The following is a 17,500-nucleotide window of genomic DNA, read 5'->3' on the forward strand; positions in this document are numbered from 1 at the left end:
GCATCATGACTGGGTTAGCATGGGAGCGCTATGGTGCCTCGCACCATGACTGGGTTAGCATGGGAGCGCTATAGTGCCTCGCATCATGACTGTGTTAGCATGGGAGCGCTATGGTGCCTCGCACCATGACTGGGTTAGCATGGGAGCGCTATGGTGCCTCGCACCATGACTGGGTTAGCATGGGAGCGCTATAGTGCCTCGCATCATGACTGGGTTAGCATTGGAGCGCTATGTGCCTCGCACCATGACTGGGTTAGCATGGGAGTGCTATGGTGCCTCGCACCATGACTGGGTTAGCATGGGAGCGCTATGGTGCCTCGCACCATGACTGGGTTAGCATGGGAGCGCTATAGTGCCTCGCATCATGACTGGGTTAGCATTGGAGCGCTATGTGCCTCGCACCATGACTGGGTTAGCATGGGAGTGCTATAGTGCCTCGCATCATGACTGGGTTAGCATGGGAGTACTATGGTGCCTCGCACCATGACTGGGTTAGCATTGGAGCGCTATGTGCCTCGCACCATGACTGGGTTAGCATGGGAGTGCTATGGTGCCTCGCACCATGACTGGGTTAGCATGGGAGCGCTATGGTGCCTCGCACCATGACTGGGTTAGCATGGGAGCGCTATAGTGCCTCGCATCATGACTGGGTTAGCATTGGAGCGCTATGTGCCTCGCACCATGACTGGGTTAGCATGGGAGTGCTATAGTGCCTCGCATCATGACTGGGTTAGCATGGGAGTACTATGGTGCCTCGCACCATGACTGGGTTAGCATGGGAGTGCTATGGTGCCTCGCACCATGACTGGATTAGCATGGGAGTGCTATGGTGCCTCGCAGCATGAGTGCTATTTCAACAGGAGCTGTGGTAGGGAGTGTTAGCCAGGAGCACAGGGCTGGGACAGCAGGCTCCCTAAGGGTTTGCCCTCAAAAGGTACTTGGACGTTTGTAAGCATTTCAACTCTAGAACGATTCACTCCAGTTTGAGTTCAGCGAGGGAGTGGCCTGGACCCCGAGGGGTGTGCTGGGGTAGTGCTCCTACCCTGTCCTGCATCCACGCCCTGCTCCCCAGGGGACCACGCCCTGCTCCCCAGGGGCTCCACGCCCTGCTCCCCAGGGGCTCCACGCCCTGCTCCCCAGGGGACCACGCCCTGCTCCCCAGGGGCTCCACGCCCTGCTCCCCAGGGCTCCACGCCCTGCTCCCCAGGGGCTCCACGCCCTGCTCCCCAGGGGCTCCACGCCCTGCTCCCCAGGGGCTCCACGCCCTGCTCCCCAGGGGCTCCACGCCCTGCTCCCCAGGGGCTCCACGCCCTGCTCCCCAGGGGCTCCACGCCCTGCTCCCCAGGGGCTCCACGCCCTGCTCCCCAGGGGCTCCACGCCCTGCTCCCCAGGGGACCACGCCCTGCTCCCCAGGGGACCACGCCCTGCTCCCCAGGGGACCACGCCCTGCTCCCCAGGGGACCACGCCCTGCTCCCCAGGGGCTCCACGCCCTGCTCCCCAGGGGCTCCACGCCCTGCTCCCCAGGGGCTCCACGCCCTGCTCCCCAGGGGACCACGCCCTGCTCCCCAGGGGCTCCACGCCCTGCTCCCCAGGGGACCACGCCCTGCTCCCCAGGGGCTCCACGCCCTGCTCCCCAGGGGACCACGCCCTGCTCCCCAGGGGCTCCACGCCCTGCTCCCCAGGGGACCACGCCCTGCTCCCCAGGGGACCACGCCCTGCTCCCCAGGCCAGATGAGGGCAGCAGGGTGTCACCAGGAGACTGAACACAGGTTGGGTTGAGGGGGTAAAACAATTGCAAATAACAACAAAAATAAAGATACCAGATGTGAACATTTTGTTTTAAAATGATACTGGAACCATTGCACTTTTTTTTTCTTCTTTTTTTTATATCTATGAATATATATATATTGTTTGGTCATAGCCTTATTTATTTGTTTACTAATGGTCAACGTTTGTCAGTCATTTTGTTGATGTGAATGTTGCTTTTGTTGCCTTTACTTCCTGCCTGCTAAGTTTCCTCATTCCAGCTAGCTGATGGGGCAGATGCAGGATCCCGGGTCATCGGGGGGTTGGGCCATCTGAAGCCAGTTACTGAAATCTAAAATACACAGGACCTGCCCAGTTCTCGCTTAGTCAAACATGACTAATTCCCTTGAGATGGAATGTAGGACAGCCATTCTCTTACACGTCAACGTCACTTTTGCAGATTTTTCCAGTTTTGTGTTCTTAGTTAATGGGGAAAAAAAGTAATCTGTTAAATGATTTCAACTGTCAGTTGCCATTGTCATTGTTTTGATGTTGACTCGATCACTTCCTTGCTTGTACAATGGCCTCTGTATGCTGTACTGTTTCATGTTGATCTCTCAACGCGTGCCTACTCTTGACAATCCCAGAGGGGCACCAAGTGTACAGATGTCTGGACCTCTTCCATCACCCTCCTGAAACAGGATTCTAAAACTAAACAAGCTGAAGGTGTGTTTGTGTGAGTGTGTGAGTCCCTGCAAGCTGAAGGTGTGTTTGTGTGAGTGTGTGTTTGTGTGAGTGTGTGAGTGTGTGAGTGTGTGAGTGTGTGAGTGTGTGAGTCCCTGCAAGCTGAAGGTGTGAGTGTGTGAGTGTGTGAGTGTGTGAGTGTGTGAGTGTGTGAGTGTGTGAGTGTGTGAGTGTGTGAGTGTGTGAGTGTGTGAGTGTGTGAGTGTGTGAGTGTGTGAGTGTGTGAGTGTGTGAGTGTGTGAGTGTGTGAGTGTGTGAGTGTGTGAGTGTGTGAGTGTGTGAGTGTGTGAGTGTGTGAGTGTGTGAGTGTGTGAGTGTGTGAGTGTGTGAGTGTGTGAGTGTGTGAGTGTGTGAGTGTGTGAGTGTGTGAGTGTGTGAGTGTGTGTGTGTGAGTCCCTGGAAGCTGTCAAACCCTGGGACAGCCCAAGACTTCAAGGACGAAGTTTGAAGAACATGGTGTTTTCTACCAGCACACTCTCGTGCTACAAATTCAGCATTACATATCGTCAAGTCATTCTATATATCTATCAGTACTTAACTGTTCCTTGGTCTGTGGGAAGATTTCATAAAGTCAAAAAGAAAACTGACCATAACAAAGACTATTACACATGATTAAGATTTAAAAAATGTGTTTTTGTAATTGTGTACAAATGTATGGAGGTCTTTTGCTTTTCAAATATGTTTATGCCATATAACGGCTCATCAGTGCATTTTATTAGTTTGGATTTTGTTACAATGTATTTTCTTTTTGGTTAGTTCTGTACAGATGACATTGGACAGTTTGTTAATAGTAAAATCTGCAGTTTTTTACTGTACCGTCCCTTGTGCTTATTCCTGCTCTCCAGCACAGCACAGTCCCTCACAGCACAGTCCCTCACAGCACAGTCCCTCACAGCACAGCACAACACAGTCCCTCACAGCACAGCACAGTCCTTCCCAACACAGCACAACACAGTCCCTCACAGCACAGTCCCGCACAGCACAGTCCCTCACAACACAGTCCCTCACAGCACAGCACAGTCCCTCACAACACAGTCCCTCACAGCACAGCACAGTCCCTCACAACACAGTCCCTCACAGCACAGCACAGTCCCTCACAACACAGTCCCTCACAGCACAGCACAGTCCCCCACAGCACAGTCCCGCACAGCACAGTCCCTCACAACACAACACAGTCCCTCACAGCACAGTCCCGCACAGCACAGTCCCTCAGAGCACAGCACAGTCCCTCACAACACAGCACAGTCCCTCACAGCATAGGCCTTCACAGCACAGCACAGTCCCTCACAGCACAGTCCCTCATAACACAACACAGTCCCTCACAGCACAGCACAGCACAGTCCCTCAGAGCACAGCACAGTCCCTCACAACACAGTCCCTCACAACACAGCACAGTCCCTCACAGCACAGTCCTTCACAGCACAGCACAGTCCCTCACAGCACAGTCCCTCACAGCACAGCACAGTCCCTCACAGCACAGTCCCTCACAGCACAGTCCCTCACAGCACAGCACAGTCCCTCACAGCACAGTCCCTCACAGCACAGCACAGTCCCTCAACACAGCACAGTCCCTCACAGCACAGTCCCGCACAGCACAGTCCCTCACAGCACAGTCCTTCACAGCACAGCACAGTCCCTCACAGCACAGCACAGTCCCTCAACACAGCACAGTCCCTCACAGCACAGTCCCTCACAGCACAGCACAGTCCCTCGTGTGTGAAAGCCATTTTTTGTATTATACCAGATCGATTATACATGAGGAGAGTGGTTCTTGCCTTGTGTAAGTACTCTCCACTGTAGCTGTGAGAAAGAAGTATGATATTTGGAAAATAATCCCACTGTATGTCTCTGGAATCAGCATGTCCCACCATCCTGACCCCGCCTGTGGAGGTCAGGGTGAACCACAGGCGGATGAGACTAGGCTGCTCATGGTGTTGTTCTGCCTGCTCCTTTGACAGTTTTGTGCGAACCTACGCCAATGTACTCACCTTACTGTCGGGGGTGAAAGTGTGTAACTTCGCCTCACATGGTTCATTTGACATTTTATCAATTTTGTAGATGTTTTTCTCCAAAGCGAGGTACAAACAGCATATACGGTGCAGCAGGAGGATCAGAAGTGTGGAGTCCTAACTGGGTTTTAGCGGTCTTGAGTTAAGGAACGTCTGTGTTTACAGCAGAGAACTAACAACCATATATTTTGTGTGCGGGGATTGTCCACCAAGATGCCTTAGTAGCATGGATTTATGGAGTCTTAACCCAAGCGACAGCACTACATTTCCAAGGTAGTATTACTACTGGGGTCCCTGGTGCAGCCGTAGAGCTCATGTGGGTCTCAGAACACAGGGCCTCTGTAGTTGTTCAGCTCTTTACCTTGAGCACGTTCAGTACTGGACAGCCCTGTGTGTGGATCCTTATGAATACACAAAGGATGGCTTTATGCATGTGGCTCAAAATATCCACACTCCAGAGGTAGCCATGTGAAGAGCAGACCTGTGACATTCTAGATGTCTAGATCATGTACGTGTGTGTGTGTGTGTGTGTGTGTGTGTAAGCCACTCTCCAGACATCTGTCAGATAGTGAGGCTGTGTGTGTGTGACACTGTAGTGATACATTTCTTCCCGCTCGTCAACCCTGACCGCTTTTCAACGTGTTTTAGCTGAGATGGATTTGTCTGTGTGAAAGGATCTTCAGCACAGAACGTCACTCATCCAGAGAAATGGGGCCAACCCAACTGTTAGGAACAACAATCAGGTTCGACATTAAAGCTGTTACATGCTGTACAGTTTGTCAAACAGCACAGCATTTTGTTAATTTAAAGGCATCTGTTGTGGTTCTTTACAAAATGATGACTTGAAGACAAGTATTTGGTACAATAACCTTTAATTACAACTTAGTTGGTGGATACATGTTTATTGTGTAGTGGTGCCACTTTAGGGTACAATGGAAACAAACTAGTATGTGTACACAAACACCATAGACACAAAACAATAAATATAGTCATAAGCCGAGCAGTTTGTGAAACTGATTTATGTTTGTGGTCCCAAAAAAAAAGATTCCTTGATGCTGCCTTAATTGCACTATACGCTATTCTGTTCACTCAATACTATCTTAAACTTATGCAAAGAAAAACATGTTTAAAAAGCTGGTATTTACAGGCTGCATTGGCAGAGTGACTACTCTCCATGGCACCCTCCAGCCCTCATGGTTTTATAACAGCCTCAGGAGCCAGTCCTCTAGAGTCCTCTGCTCTTCTCCTCAACCGTCCAACAGTGGTTCTATTCTCTATCTTCTCTACTAGCTCCCTCACTCTTCTCCCTCCACAGTGCTGTCCTATCCTCTCCTCACCCCTCCTCCATCCTCCTATCCTCTCCCCTCTCCTCCCCCCTCACCCCTCCTCCATCCTCCTATCCTCTCCCCTCTCCTCCCCCCTCACCCCTCCTCCATCGTCCTATCCTATCCTCTCCCCTCTCCTCCTCCATCCTCCTATCCTCTCCCCCCTCCTCCATCCTCCTCTCCCCTCTCCTCCCCCCTCCTCCATCCTCCTATCCTCTCCCCCCCTCCTCCATCCTCCTCTCCCCTCTCCTCCCCCCTCACCCCTCCTCCATCCTCCTATCCTCTCCCCCCCTCCTCCATCCTCCTCTAGAAGGCATAGGGAGAGACAAACAGGGTGACCTTGGTGAGGTATTTCCCCAGCATGGCTCGTCTCTCCAGCTCACTCATCTCCACCTCGGCCTCCAGGGTTGCGGGGCCCTCTACGGGGCTGACCAGCAGCAGGGTCCCTGTCTGCCGGCTGGAGCGCTGCACGCTGAAGTGGCTCCGCCCTCGGCCGCCCACCAGCCCGAAACGAAGCGTGTCGCCCAGGACGCGGGCGGCAGACACCCTGAACAGCACCCTGGGGGCGGACATGTTGGACACCACGGACAGGAAGTGGAAGGAGATGGAGTTGTAAGCCTGGGAGCAGGCCTCGTCCCCAACCAGACAGGGGTTCCTCTCACATCGCCTGGGGTGGAGGGAGGGGGGTGGGGAGGGGGGGTGGGGGTGGTAGAGTAGCTTAAGGAATTTGATGGTTTTCACCTTCTAGATTTAGGCTTGAATTCTGAGAAAGAATGTTGTTGTGTCTCGTGAATTAGAAGTTTACGGACTTGAAACAATGAAGCCTGAACGCAAGACGGACCCTCAGTTCAGCGGAGGAGTTAGATGAACGAGGTCACGCCAGTCAAATTACATGTCTGAGGTGCGGTAACAGGAAAATTAAAACTCTTTCCTCCGCTGCAAAATTGTTTGTTTGGTTCTCTAATCTGCCAGAATGATTGAGAGAACACAACATGACCTCCCTGAGGGAAGTCTCTGTGTGGTACTGTAACCCTCGCCAAAACGAAAATATGCTTGGGTTCCGATGTCAGCAGTTTTACTGAGATGTGTGAGTGTCTTACATGGGGGACGTCTTGATGTACGAGGCGTGTGTGTGTCTTACATGGGGGACGTCTTGATGTACAAGGTGTGTGTGAGTGTCTTACATGGGGGACGTCTTGATGTACGAGGCGTGTGTGAGTGTCTTACATGGGGGACGTCTTGATGTACGAGGCGTTCAGGACATGAGGACACTCCACCGTGGCACACTGGAAGCCCCCGTACGTGTTGACGCATAGCTGGTCCTGGCTGCAGTTATGCAGTCCGCTCTCACACTCGTCAATATCTACACACACACACACACACACACACACACACACACACACACACACACCAGGAAGGGATGGAGGGAAGAGGAAAGTCTTAAAAACAAAGAGAAGAACACAAGCAGCACTTGCCCAACGTGGAGAAGGGTTCAGGGGGCAAACTGACGTCGCCACACATTAAAACCAAAGTCTCTAACACACGGTGGATGATTAAAGTTCTCAGCTAAAAGATATAAGATCAGAGCCCCTGTGGTAGAAGCAGACCTTTGCAGTTGCGGCTGTCCCTGGTCATGTTGTAGCCTCTGGGACACACACAGTGGAAGCTGCCTGGGGCGTTGACGCAGGTGAACACACACAGACGACCCGGCTGACCCAGGGGGAACAGCTCACACTCGTCGATGTCTGAAACACACATCTTGGTTTGAAACCCCCCTGCTCTGCCCCAGTGCTGCTGGATGACGGTTTGAAACCCCAGTGCTCCTGCAGACTCACCTGTGCAGATGTTGCTGTCGCGGCCTGAGATGGTGAAGCCCAGGTCACAGGTGCAGTGGGAGGAGCCTTGAAACTGGGTACAGCGAGACGGACGGATGAAGGCCGAGAGGGGAGGGGAGGAGGAGGTGGGGGACGAGGAGGTGGGGGAGACCGTGACAGTGGAGGAGGAGGAGGAGGAGGAGGAGGAGGAGGAGGAGGAGGAGGAGGAGGAGGAGGAGGAGGAGGAGGAGGAGGAGGAGGAAGAGGAGGAGGAGGAAGAGGAGGAGGAGGAGGAATCAGAAGAGGAGGGTGAGAAGGAAGGCAGGGATGGGTTGCTGCTGCTCAAGACTAGGAAAAGACAGAGAGGAAACATTATACAAACAACATACATACAAACTCTATGACTTAGTTTCCTAAACATGGATCAACCCTAAGGAAATGTTTTCAGTGGAGATTACTCTTCGTTTAGGACTAGGCTTAATCCATGACTGGGAAACCGAGCCTATATGTACTATTGTAATATACTGTAGTATCAGATGCTGTTAGTGTGTCCAGCAGCAGGCAACTCACCCCTGCAGGCTGGCTGCTGGCCGCTCCAGCGCAGGGCCTCCAGACACACGCGCGTCTGCGGCCCCAGAAGCTCAAAGCCAGGCTTGCACACAAAGTGCACCTCGTGTCCCACCGCAAACACCCTCCCCAACCTCCTGCCGTTGGTCAGACTGTCAGGCTTGGGGCAGGTGGCTGGACCGGAGCGGGGGCGAGAGACAGAGGAGCACAGAGAGGAGTCACATACAGGGGTGTCGTATGGCGAGGGACACACAAGCTGTTTTATGCATGTAAACACAAGTGTGTGCAGAGTGTATTCAAAGTGCACTACAAAATACTGAAAACACGTTTGTATTTCTTCTTGAGTTTCCAGATTGGATGGGGCTCTTCTCAGATCAGTCTCATGGTTCTATGAGCATTTTGCTTCCATATTCTGACCTGCTGTAAAGGCTTGTTACTGTGCGTTTTTCCCTGAAAAGAGTTTTGATCTGGAGCCTTGTTACAAAACGTGCATGCCCAGGGACAAACGGTTCTATGTAACCCTCTGGTCGTACCCACGGAAGCAACACAACCAATCTACACCTCTGTATCGAGCTCCACCGCGCTCTGCTCGCTGCCAAGACGCTCTCTCACCGTCCCTGTGGGGCGTGGCCACGGGCGTGGTCAGGGCCGAGGCCTGTCTGGTGCTGTTCTGCAGGGCAGTCAGCCTCCTCCTCAGGGAACGCAGGTTCTGCTGGTAGGACGCCTCATGGGCCACCAGCATCTTCTCCACTTGGCGCAGAGAGATCTGCAGCTCCTGGCTGGACGTACACTCCTGCACGGTTTACATTATTCTTACTATCATTTTTAGTTACCTCATTGTCCAAAAAAAACCTAACATGCCTTTTACTTACAGTACTTGTTTTATCTTTCTTTATTTTTCTACTTACTGCGTTTATTGTTGCACCAACCTACCAAAGCAAACTAATAACGAGTCTCATTATTTTTTGGCCAAGCGACTGAGAGGTCATGCGGGGTCAGACGTATAGCAGAGAAGTTGACCTCTTAGTTACTCGTGGTGGGCGACTGCACAATCGGTGTGTCAGACACGGTAATTACACGCAGCGATTCCAGTCCTGTTTCCATCCCCATCTCTATCTCTATCTCTGTTGTTCTCTTTTGTATTGAAATTGTTTCACAAAAGTTTCAAAGAGAATCAGTTATAGAATTTTCTTCTGAATACAATATTGATCAACAGTTACAGTAATGATAGTTAATTGTAATAATGGAGATGTCGTAGTAATGATGCCAACCTTTTATATCAGTGATGTGGGTTTCCATTTGAAAATAGCTACTGCCTAATCGTTTCACCCGTGTACGACTTCTCATTCACAGAAACAAATAGGATGGTAAAGTATTTACAGACGCATGATTACAAGGTGTCACGTCTATTGAAGTAGGCCTATATCACCTGTATGAAAATGGGCTATGCCCCAAATAAAAAAAGATGTATTCAAGAAAGAAAGAATTCCGAGGATTTTGGGATATAAAACTTCCATAACCTCCTAAAACATCTCAAATAACCTGAAATTAGCAATTGTACAAACAAAAAAATACTATACATAAAGGTTAGCCTACCTCTTGTGTGATCTATTTCTTTCCACACCTGTGAAACTATATTTTGCCTACGTATGTTTGCACAAGCTCCAGCAAAATAACCGTAACAATACCGATTGCGTTTTTAAATAGGCTATACATGATTGTAAACGAAGAAATACTTAGGTTATATCTGTCAACCAGACTGACCTGATGCAGACTATAAAAACTCACCTGCCCAGAAGTAGCGTAGAGGTGGTGCACACCAAATATCACCATAACAACACAAATCTGATTCATTCTGGACAATACCCGTGTTTTCCCGGTTTCACCACACTGACTTTGATCGTGGACTTGTAACGATTGTAGATTGTCGATTTAAAAACAATTACATTAAGATGGAGAACTTTTGAATACTGAAAAGAAATAACCCAATGCAATTAAGAAATATTGTTTTGCTTTGTAAGAAAAAGTAGTTTGTCAAGACCGTCCGACTTAAACTGCTACTGTAAAGCTAAAACATCTGAACTTTTCGAGAGCAGTTGCCAAATTTCTGTTTAAACTCAGCCTCCCAATTCGACTATTTCAACGCCAAGACGAATAGCTGAGTTTAGCCAAGTGGGTTGTGCATCTGTCCAGCGGTGGAACCGTGGCTTTGAATTTTGATAACCAGTCATAGACTCTCAAAATAGAGTTAGATTATAAGGGTGAGTTTGACAGCTTCTAGTTGGAGGTTTGCCGTCTTTTAATCATTCTCTGGACAAAGTATATTCAGATAACGACAGACTATTCTAAACGAACTGCTTCGACAAAAAAACAAACCGCCTGTATAAATAGTGGAATGCCTCAATGCTTGGTGCATGTGATTGTGCACAAAGATTTGCGGAATTTGTGGTTGGTGCAATGTTTACAATCTCCACAAGGTGATGCATTTGCCCTTCAAGTAGATTTACGTAGTGTCTGACTTGAGGTATTTTAATCTTTTGGTTGAGTAAATGACATTGTTAGTGATAGGCCTATACATCTTTTAATAAATGAAGATGCAGAAATGACAAAGTAGACCTAACTGTTTCCCACTCCGCTGTTCTACACACAATGTAACATCTTCCAATATGCCTGCTTTGTTTCCAAGGATGGTATTGAACATTTAATATTCTTGTACTTGTTTAATTACGTAATCGATGAACCATAGACCCAAACTAGCAGGGTTGATGAACTGCTGTTGTTCACAGCTTTCCAGGCTTATGTAAGAGTGCTGTCAGTCTGTGTTTGTCTGCGAGTGTATATGTGTGTGTGTGCGTGTGTGTGTGTGTGTGGATGTGTGTGTGTGTGTGTGTGTCTGTGTGTGTGTGTGGAGGAATGGGTGTAGTTGTGTGTGTGGATGGGTGTGTTTGTGTGTGTGTGAGTGTGTCTGTGGGGGGGTGTGTGTGGATGGATGTGTTTGTGTGAGTGTGGATGCGTGTGTGTGGTTGTGTGTGTGTGGATGCATGTGTGTGTGTGTGGGTGGGTGGATGTGTGTGTGGATGGATGTGTGTGTGTGTGGGTGGGTTGGTGGATGGATGGGTGTGCATACTCACTACGCAGAATGAAAACCTCTAAGCCTGCATAAAACGGAGGGATTTAGGAGAGGACATGATTGGAAACCGGGACAATGACATTAGGATTAACTGTCAGGCTAACGAAAGCAATATTTTCCTGCAGAGTTTGACTTCGAAGCAGCATTGTTTGGCAAAATAAAATACAATTACTCAGCCTGCTGGCGATCGGAGAAAGGGATGACAATTACAATCCTCTTTGAAAAAGACTGTCTTTTAATAACTTTCACTACAGGCCAGAGAACGAATCCACAACCAATTACAATACGTGAGTGATGACGCTGAGCAGAGCTGGGCGGCCTTGTTACAGAAGCTATGTCGGTTAAGCCTAAGCTTGTGCTTGTTAAGTCATATCAACAAAATACTTTTATCGAGACCCAGCACCCATCTTACTCCGAACAAACACATAAATACAGTCTCCCATACCCTGTCTGTCTTACACACGCACGCACACACACACATTCACGTCATTAGGCTACTCTGGTCAACAGAGAACCATCTAGACTTTGATTTCAACTTTTACAGATGTATTCTCTTCCCCAGAACACAGATCCCATCCTCCTCTGTCTCTGCCGCTAACAGCAGCCTGTCGATGGTCTAAAAATGACAGCTTGTGCAGAAGCCAGCTGACCAGATCTTCAGATGACCGCGAACAGGCTAGCTAGTTAGCCTTTAGCTTCCGGTCAGCCCAGGAGAGGCTGGGGGCAATGACACACGCTGTACCGTGTGACTCGGGGTCTACCGGTTCCAGATTCCTGCGCTGGCTGACAAGTCATTAGTGCTGTGGGAAGTTCTGTCCGGAGGCTGGGGTAATTAGTGGAGGGGATGACAGAACCATCCTGGAGTTCAGTGATCCTCAAAAACACTGCGGGCCAGAACCGGTTCCTACTGGTTCCTGCGTTCATTTAAAAAGCGACGAGGATGGGTCTGTTTCTGGCGCCGTGTTTGTGTCTGTGCTCACAAGCGCTGCTTGGTGGAACACAAGGTTGCACCAGAGATGTGTGTCTGTCGAGAGAGAATGTATATACACAGAGAGGGTGATGTTGGGGTCACACAGAGCAGTATTAACCACCACAGTCACACAGAGCAGTATTAACCACCACAGTCACACAGAGCAGTATTAACCACCACACTCACACAGAGCAGTATTAACCACCACAGTCACACAGAGCAGTATTAACCACCACACTCACACAGAGCAGTATTAACCACCACAGTCACTTCAAGCCTCCCACGCGTATTGCTGTTGGATCATCATTAAGATAAGGCCGTGCTGACTGAGCTAAACTTCCGACGTGAATAAATAAACCAGAGAGAGACCAATCTGCTCGCGATCATCATATCTTAATTAGATACGACAAGTTTAATTTAAAACGTATCATTGAATGGATTTTGTAATTAAAATGGAGTTGGCTGAGGGTCTCTTATTAGTTCTACAGAGTGCAATCATAGGAAAATGTGTTTTTCTATAGGACCACTAGACCTCCCTGTGGTATTGTGTGTGTGTGCGCGTGTGTGTGTGGGGCTTTTTGGGATGTAACAGATCAAACAGCTGGATAGGAAATGTATGCTCTGAAGGAGGAGGTCTCCATGTATTACTGTAATGAGGCTTGTTTTAAACCTTACAGTGATGTTTCCGTCTCAGGTGACTCCAGTAGAGGCTGTTATCCTCTGCTGGAGTCACCTGAGATGGAAACATCACTGTAAGGTTTAAAACAAGCCTCATTACAGTAATAGCATCTACTGGAGTCAGCCTCTACTGGAGTCAGCCTCTACTGGAGTCAGCATCTACTGGAGTCAGCCTCTACTGGAGTCAGCCTCTACTGGAGTCAGCCTCTACTGGAGTCAGCATCTACTGGAGTCAGCCTCTACTGGAGTCAGCCTCTACTGGAGTCAGCCTCTATTGGAGTCCCTCACACTGAAGCCAGGCGTTTGAGGGGTGTCAGCAGCAGTGCGCCTGTGTGTGTGTGTGTGTGTTGAAACAACAGCAGTGTGTGTATGTGTGTGTGTGTGTTGAAACAACAGCAGTGTGTGTATGTGTGTGTAGGTGTGTGTTCTGACGGTAGCCCTTCTTATGTACCTCATGGAGGACTCCACCCGTCCCCCTGCTGTGTGGAAGATGAAACGACTGCAGTGTGTGTGTGTGTGTGTGTGTTGAAACTACAGCAGTGTGTGTGTGTGTGTTGAAATGACAGCAGTGTGTGTGTGTGTGTGTGTTGAAACTACAGCAGTGTGTGTGTGTGTGTTGAAACTACAGCAGTGTGTGTGTGTGTATGTGTGTTGAAACTACAGCAGTGTGTGTGTGTGTGTGTGTTGAAACTACAGCAGTGTGTGTGTGTGTGTTGAAACTACAGCAGTGTGTGGTTCTGGAGCTCGGCTGACACTGCTGTAGGGAGGGAAAGAGAGGGAGAGTGAAGTGTGAGACAGAGAGTGGAGTGAGAAAGAGAGGGACAGAGGGGGGGGGGTTGGTAATTAATTCAGTGAGAGAGCGAGCGAGGGGTGGAGGGGGAGGCATGAGAAAATGAAAGAGACTGAGAGATCATGTTATGGCTGCTTTCCTAATGCTTCCGAAGTTCCCTTCTCTTTTCTATTCGACTGGGAGAGACAGAGCAGCATCCACAGCCCTGCTCTCTCTGCTCCCCTGCCAGCTGCAGAATGAGCCGGTCCGACTCCCCCCCCAGCCCACCCCCGTGTAGCGTGACTTGGTAGGTGCTGCTAGCTCCGTTCCTAGAACACAGTCATTGATTCTAGAGTGAGCAGTCACCTCTCTCTCCATCAGGACGGCAGGGACACGCGCAGAGAAGAGAGAAGGAGATTCCTGTCGTTTGAAAGCACTTCCCACTCTGCTTATTTGTCGTCTGTCGGGTATGACCCTGTTCAAGAGTGAATATCACAGCACCAGACGTAAGTAGAGCCTGGTGTTCCTTTCATGACTGTTTCTCTCTTTCACATCATGGACACCCACATGTTCTCTCTCTCTCTCTCTCCCTCTCTCTCTCCCTCTTTCTCTCTCTCTCTCTCTCTCTCCCTCTCCCTCTCTCTCTCCCTCTTTCTCTCTCTCTCTCTCCCCCTCTCCCCCTCTCTCCCTCTCTCCCTCTCTCCCTCTCTCCCCCCCCCCCTCCCTCTCTCTCTCTCTCTCTCTCTCTCCCTCTCTCTTTGTGTGTTTCCAGCTCTGTGTAACAGTGTGTGTGTTGTTGTACCACTCGGCCAGAGGGCAGGTCACGGTGGCCCGGGGCCAGTGTTGGTCAGCATGATCTCAGAGGAGGGTCAGGAGCAACATACTCAGGCTCATCTGTTTCCTGTGATGGGTTTGAATTGCCTGCCGTATGTAGTCTGTAATACAGGATTACGAAAACTTGACTGTTTGAGAAGCATAGCTCCAGGATTATACAGTTTTCTATGGACAATGTCTGTGCTAAACCAAGATTTAAGCAGTTATTCTTGAGACAGTGTTTGTACGGCGTACAGGAGCGTGGGGAAGCTGTCAGGCTGAGCGTTCAGGGTTATGATGATGCAGGCGTGTGTGGGGGGGCTGTGTATGGGGTGATTGAAGAGGCTATGTAGATAAGGATCTGCCAAGAACAGCAAGTATCGATCAAGAGACTAGGCTTTAAGCCTCTGCCACTCAAACTGCAGGATGAGAGCTGGCATTCTGCCAAGAAAACTTACAGTGTGTGTGTGTGTGTGTGTGTGTGTGTGTGTACTAGTATGTGTGTGTGTGTGTGTGTGTGTGCATTTTGCTTGTGAATGTGTTCCTTCCCCCACACTATCAATTTAGGAGTATTTTATTCTGGGATCATGACTGATGGGCACCAACACACAACTATGAGGAATCCGATTACTGAGGTTTATTCATTTTTGTAAAAACACCAGGAATAATCAGTTTGCCCAGGGCACTATCAAAACACATTCTCTTTTGAGCTATGATTTTTCATAAACCTCCAAAAGTATGTCCCTCTAAAGCGTAACCACATGGCATGAAATTGCACCCTCATCACTTCACAATCCCTCATCCCCCTCTCTCTCCCTCATGCCCCCTCTCTCCCTTTCTCCCTTTCTCCCTTTCTCCCTTTCTCCCTTTCTCCCTTTCTCCCTTTCTCCCTTTCTCCCTTTCTCCCTTTCTCCCTTTCTCCCTCCCTCCCTCCCTCCCTCCCTCCCTCCCTCCCTCCCTCCCTCCCTCCCTCCCTCCCTCCCTCCCTCCCTCTCCCTCTCTCTCCCTGCTGAATGCATAGCCCAAACAAGGGCAGGTAATCAGCAGCAAATAGCCCTAATCATTCAGTCAATGATGCACAATTACCCCATAAGCAAGCTGTGAGCGTTCTGCTTGTCACCTGACAGCGATATCGATCTCCAGGATTGGCTGCGATTAAAAGCGCCCCGGCCGTTAACAGATGGCGTGCGCTGGCGCTCATAAAGCCAGCACTAAAAGAGTAATGTCCTACAAACAGCAATCAGCAATCCATGCCATAAACCACGCCGCCGTCCTCTTTCACTGTTCTCCGTGGGAGGGCTGGGCTGCAGCCAGATGATGAGAAGCCGCTGTGCACATCCGCGCTGTTGGACGCGCTGTCAGCGGCGCTGCCAACCCCTGCTTCCGCGTTATCTCGACGGTGTTTCAGTGAAGGAATATCCATGTTGCAGTGACATCCAGGCGTAGTCAGGGAATGTCTCTGATTAATGGCCGTGTTTGTTTAGTGATCCTCCTTAAGTACTGGAGTGTAATGTCAGACATGATGTAAAACACGGCGAGAGGCTATACAGGCATCGATGTGCGGCGCTGGGTGATGATGGCCCAGGCATTAACGCCGTCTCTCGGCACACACAGGCTATTACCGGGTAGGAGGAGGGGAAGAGGGCTGGTTTGAGGCCGTGGATGATTAGACAACCATTATCCATAGATGGAGTTTTTAAGTACAAGGGGCCAGTCTAGGAGTTAGACCAGGGCGATAAGGATAACAGAACCTTTCGTTCTCACAAAACACCATCTAATACAACACTGTACACATATTAAATAGTTATGTCATAATTATATCATAATATTTACACTCATGTTTAATATTAATTACTTAAAAATCTATTTGACTTTGGATGAACAGCTCTGAGGTTTGTTACAGAGGGGTTTAGCCTAGTAGACCTACCTGGAAATCAATTGTGAATTTTTATACAGAACTTTTACAATACCTGTCCAGTCATTTGTAACATAACTATTCTTAAAACAGGTATTTTGAGGTTTAATGAAGTGCGGGGAATTGAATAGTTGTCTATCTGGCATTGAGACCGCCCCCCCCCCTCTAAACAGCAAAACATTTCCTTTATTTACAAACCTTCCAGGGTGTGTTTGTATTGTTTATCCACATCTCCTGAACGGTACGCGTTCCTCTGACAACGGCTGTGGCCTCCGGGAGCCGTCCCAGAACTCTGATGTTGATCTTCTAGAAGGTTTGCTTGTTTAGCATGTTTCCAGGTAACAGGTATTACGAATGCGAAAAAAAAGGCAGAAAAGACGAATAGGTAAACAGGAGTTAGTGTGAACAAGCTGGTCTCTGGACAGACTTCCTTGTTTGTTCTGTGCTGTGGGTGAGCTGGAGATAGTCTCTCTCAGTGAGAACTGGATGCTTGTGAAAACATGCCCAGTCTGGTGCTTGTAAGATCTGCAGGGCAGAGTTATATGGAAGGTTTTCTTGTTTGAGGCTGTTTGGGTTTGGTGGTTCAGGAGGACAAGGTGTTCTCAGTCAGTGTGTCTGTCCCTCAGGCCTCCTCAGTCAGTGTGTCTGTCACCCAGGCCTCCTCAGTCAGTGTGTCTGTCAGTCAGGCCTCCTCAGTCAGTGTGTCTGTTAGTCAGGCCTCCTCAGTCAGTGTGTCTGTCAGTCAGGCCTCCTCAGTCAGTGTGTCTGTCACTCAGGCCTCCTCAGTCAGTGTGTCTGTCAGTCAGGCCTCCTCAGTCAGTGTGTCTGTCACTCAGGCCTCCTCAGTCAGTGTGTCTGTCAGTCAGGCCTCCTCAGTCAGTGTGTCTGTCAGTCAGGCCTCCTCAGTCAGTGTGTCTGTCACTCAGGCCTCCTCAGTCAGTGTGTCTGTCAGTCAGGCCTCCTCAGTCAGTGTGTCTGTCACTCAGGCCTCCTCAGTCAGTGTGTCTGTCACTCAGGCC

At 49.6% G+C, this 17,500-nt stretch overlaps 3 protein-coding genes across 3 annotated transcripts in view; 2 read left to right on the plus strand and 1 right to left on the minus strand.

The window, feature by feature from the left end:
* The window catches only part of LOC136941542 (Golgi apparatus protein 1-like), a 20,892-nt gene extending 20,477 nt beyond the window's left edge, over positions 1-415 (plus strand). The window contains exon 26 of the mRNA XM_067234068.1: positions 1-415. This exon is cut by the window's left edge and continues 1,484 nt beyond it. The gene's annotated coding sequence lies outside the window, so the exon portion shown is untranslated.
* Positions 416-6,131: 5,716 nt separating this feature from the next.
* LOC136942446 (fibulin-7-like) lies at positions 6,132-10,123 on the minus strand. The gene is made up of 7 exons (XM_067235353.1): positions 9,995-10,123; positions 8,819-8,999; positions 8,210-8,380; positions 7,661-7,987; positions 7,433-7,570; positions 7,053-7,188; positions 6,132-6,492 (listed from the first exon to the last, which is right to left on the minus strand). Exons 1-7 carry the CDS (start codon positions 10,058-10,060, stop codon positions 6,132-6,134), a joined length of 1,380 nt encoding a protein of 459 aa, XP_067091454.1. The 5' UTR covers positions 10,061-10,123.
* Positions 10,124-14,142: 4,019 nt separating this feature from the next.
* Positions 14,143-17,500, plus strand: part of LOC136942299 (RNA-binding Raly-like protein) — a 39,345-nt gene continuing 35,987 nt past the window's right edge. The window contains exon 1 of the mRNA XM_067235149.1: positions 14,143-14,259. Coding sequence (XP_067091250.1) covers positions 14,223-14,259 — 37 coding nt within the window. The 5' untranslated portion in view covers positions 14,143-14,222. The remainder of the gene's footprint in view (positions 14,260-17,500) is intronic.

The sequence above is a fragment of the Osmerus mordax genome, chromosome 4, assembly GCF_038355195.1.
Source record: "Osmerus mordax isolate fOsmMor3 chromosome 4, fOsmMor3.pri, whole genome shotgun sequence".
NCBI lineage: Eukaryota > Metazoa > Chordata > Actinopteri > Osmeriformes > Osmeridae > Osmerus > Osmerus mordax.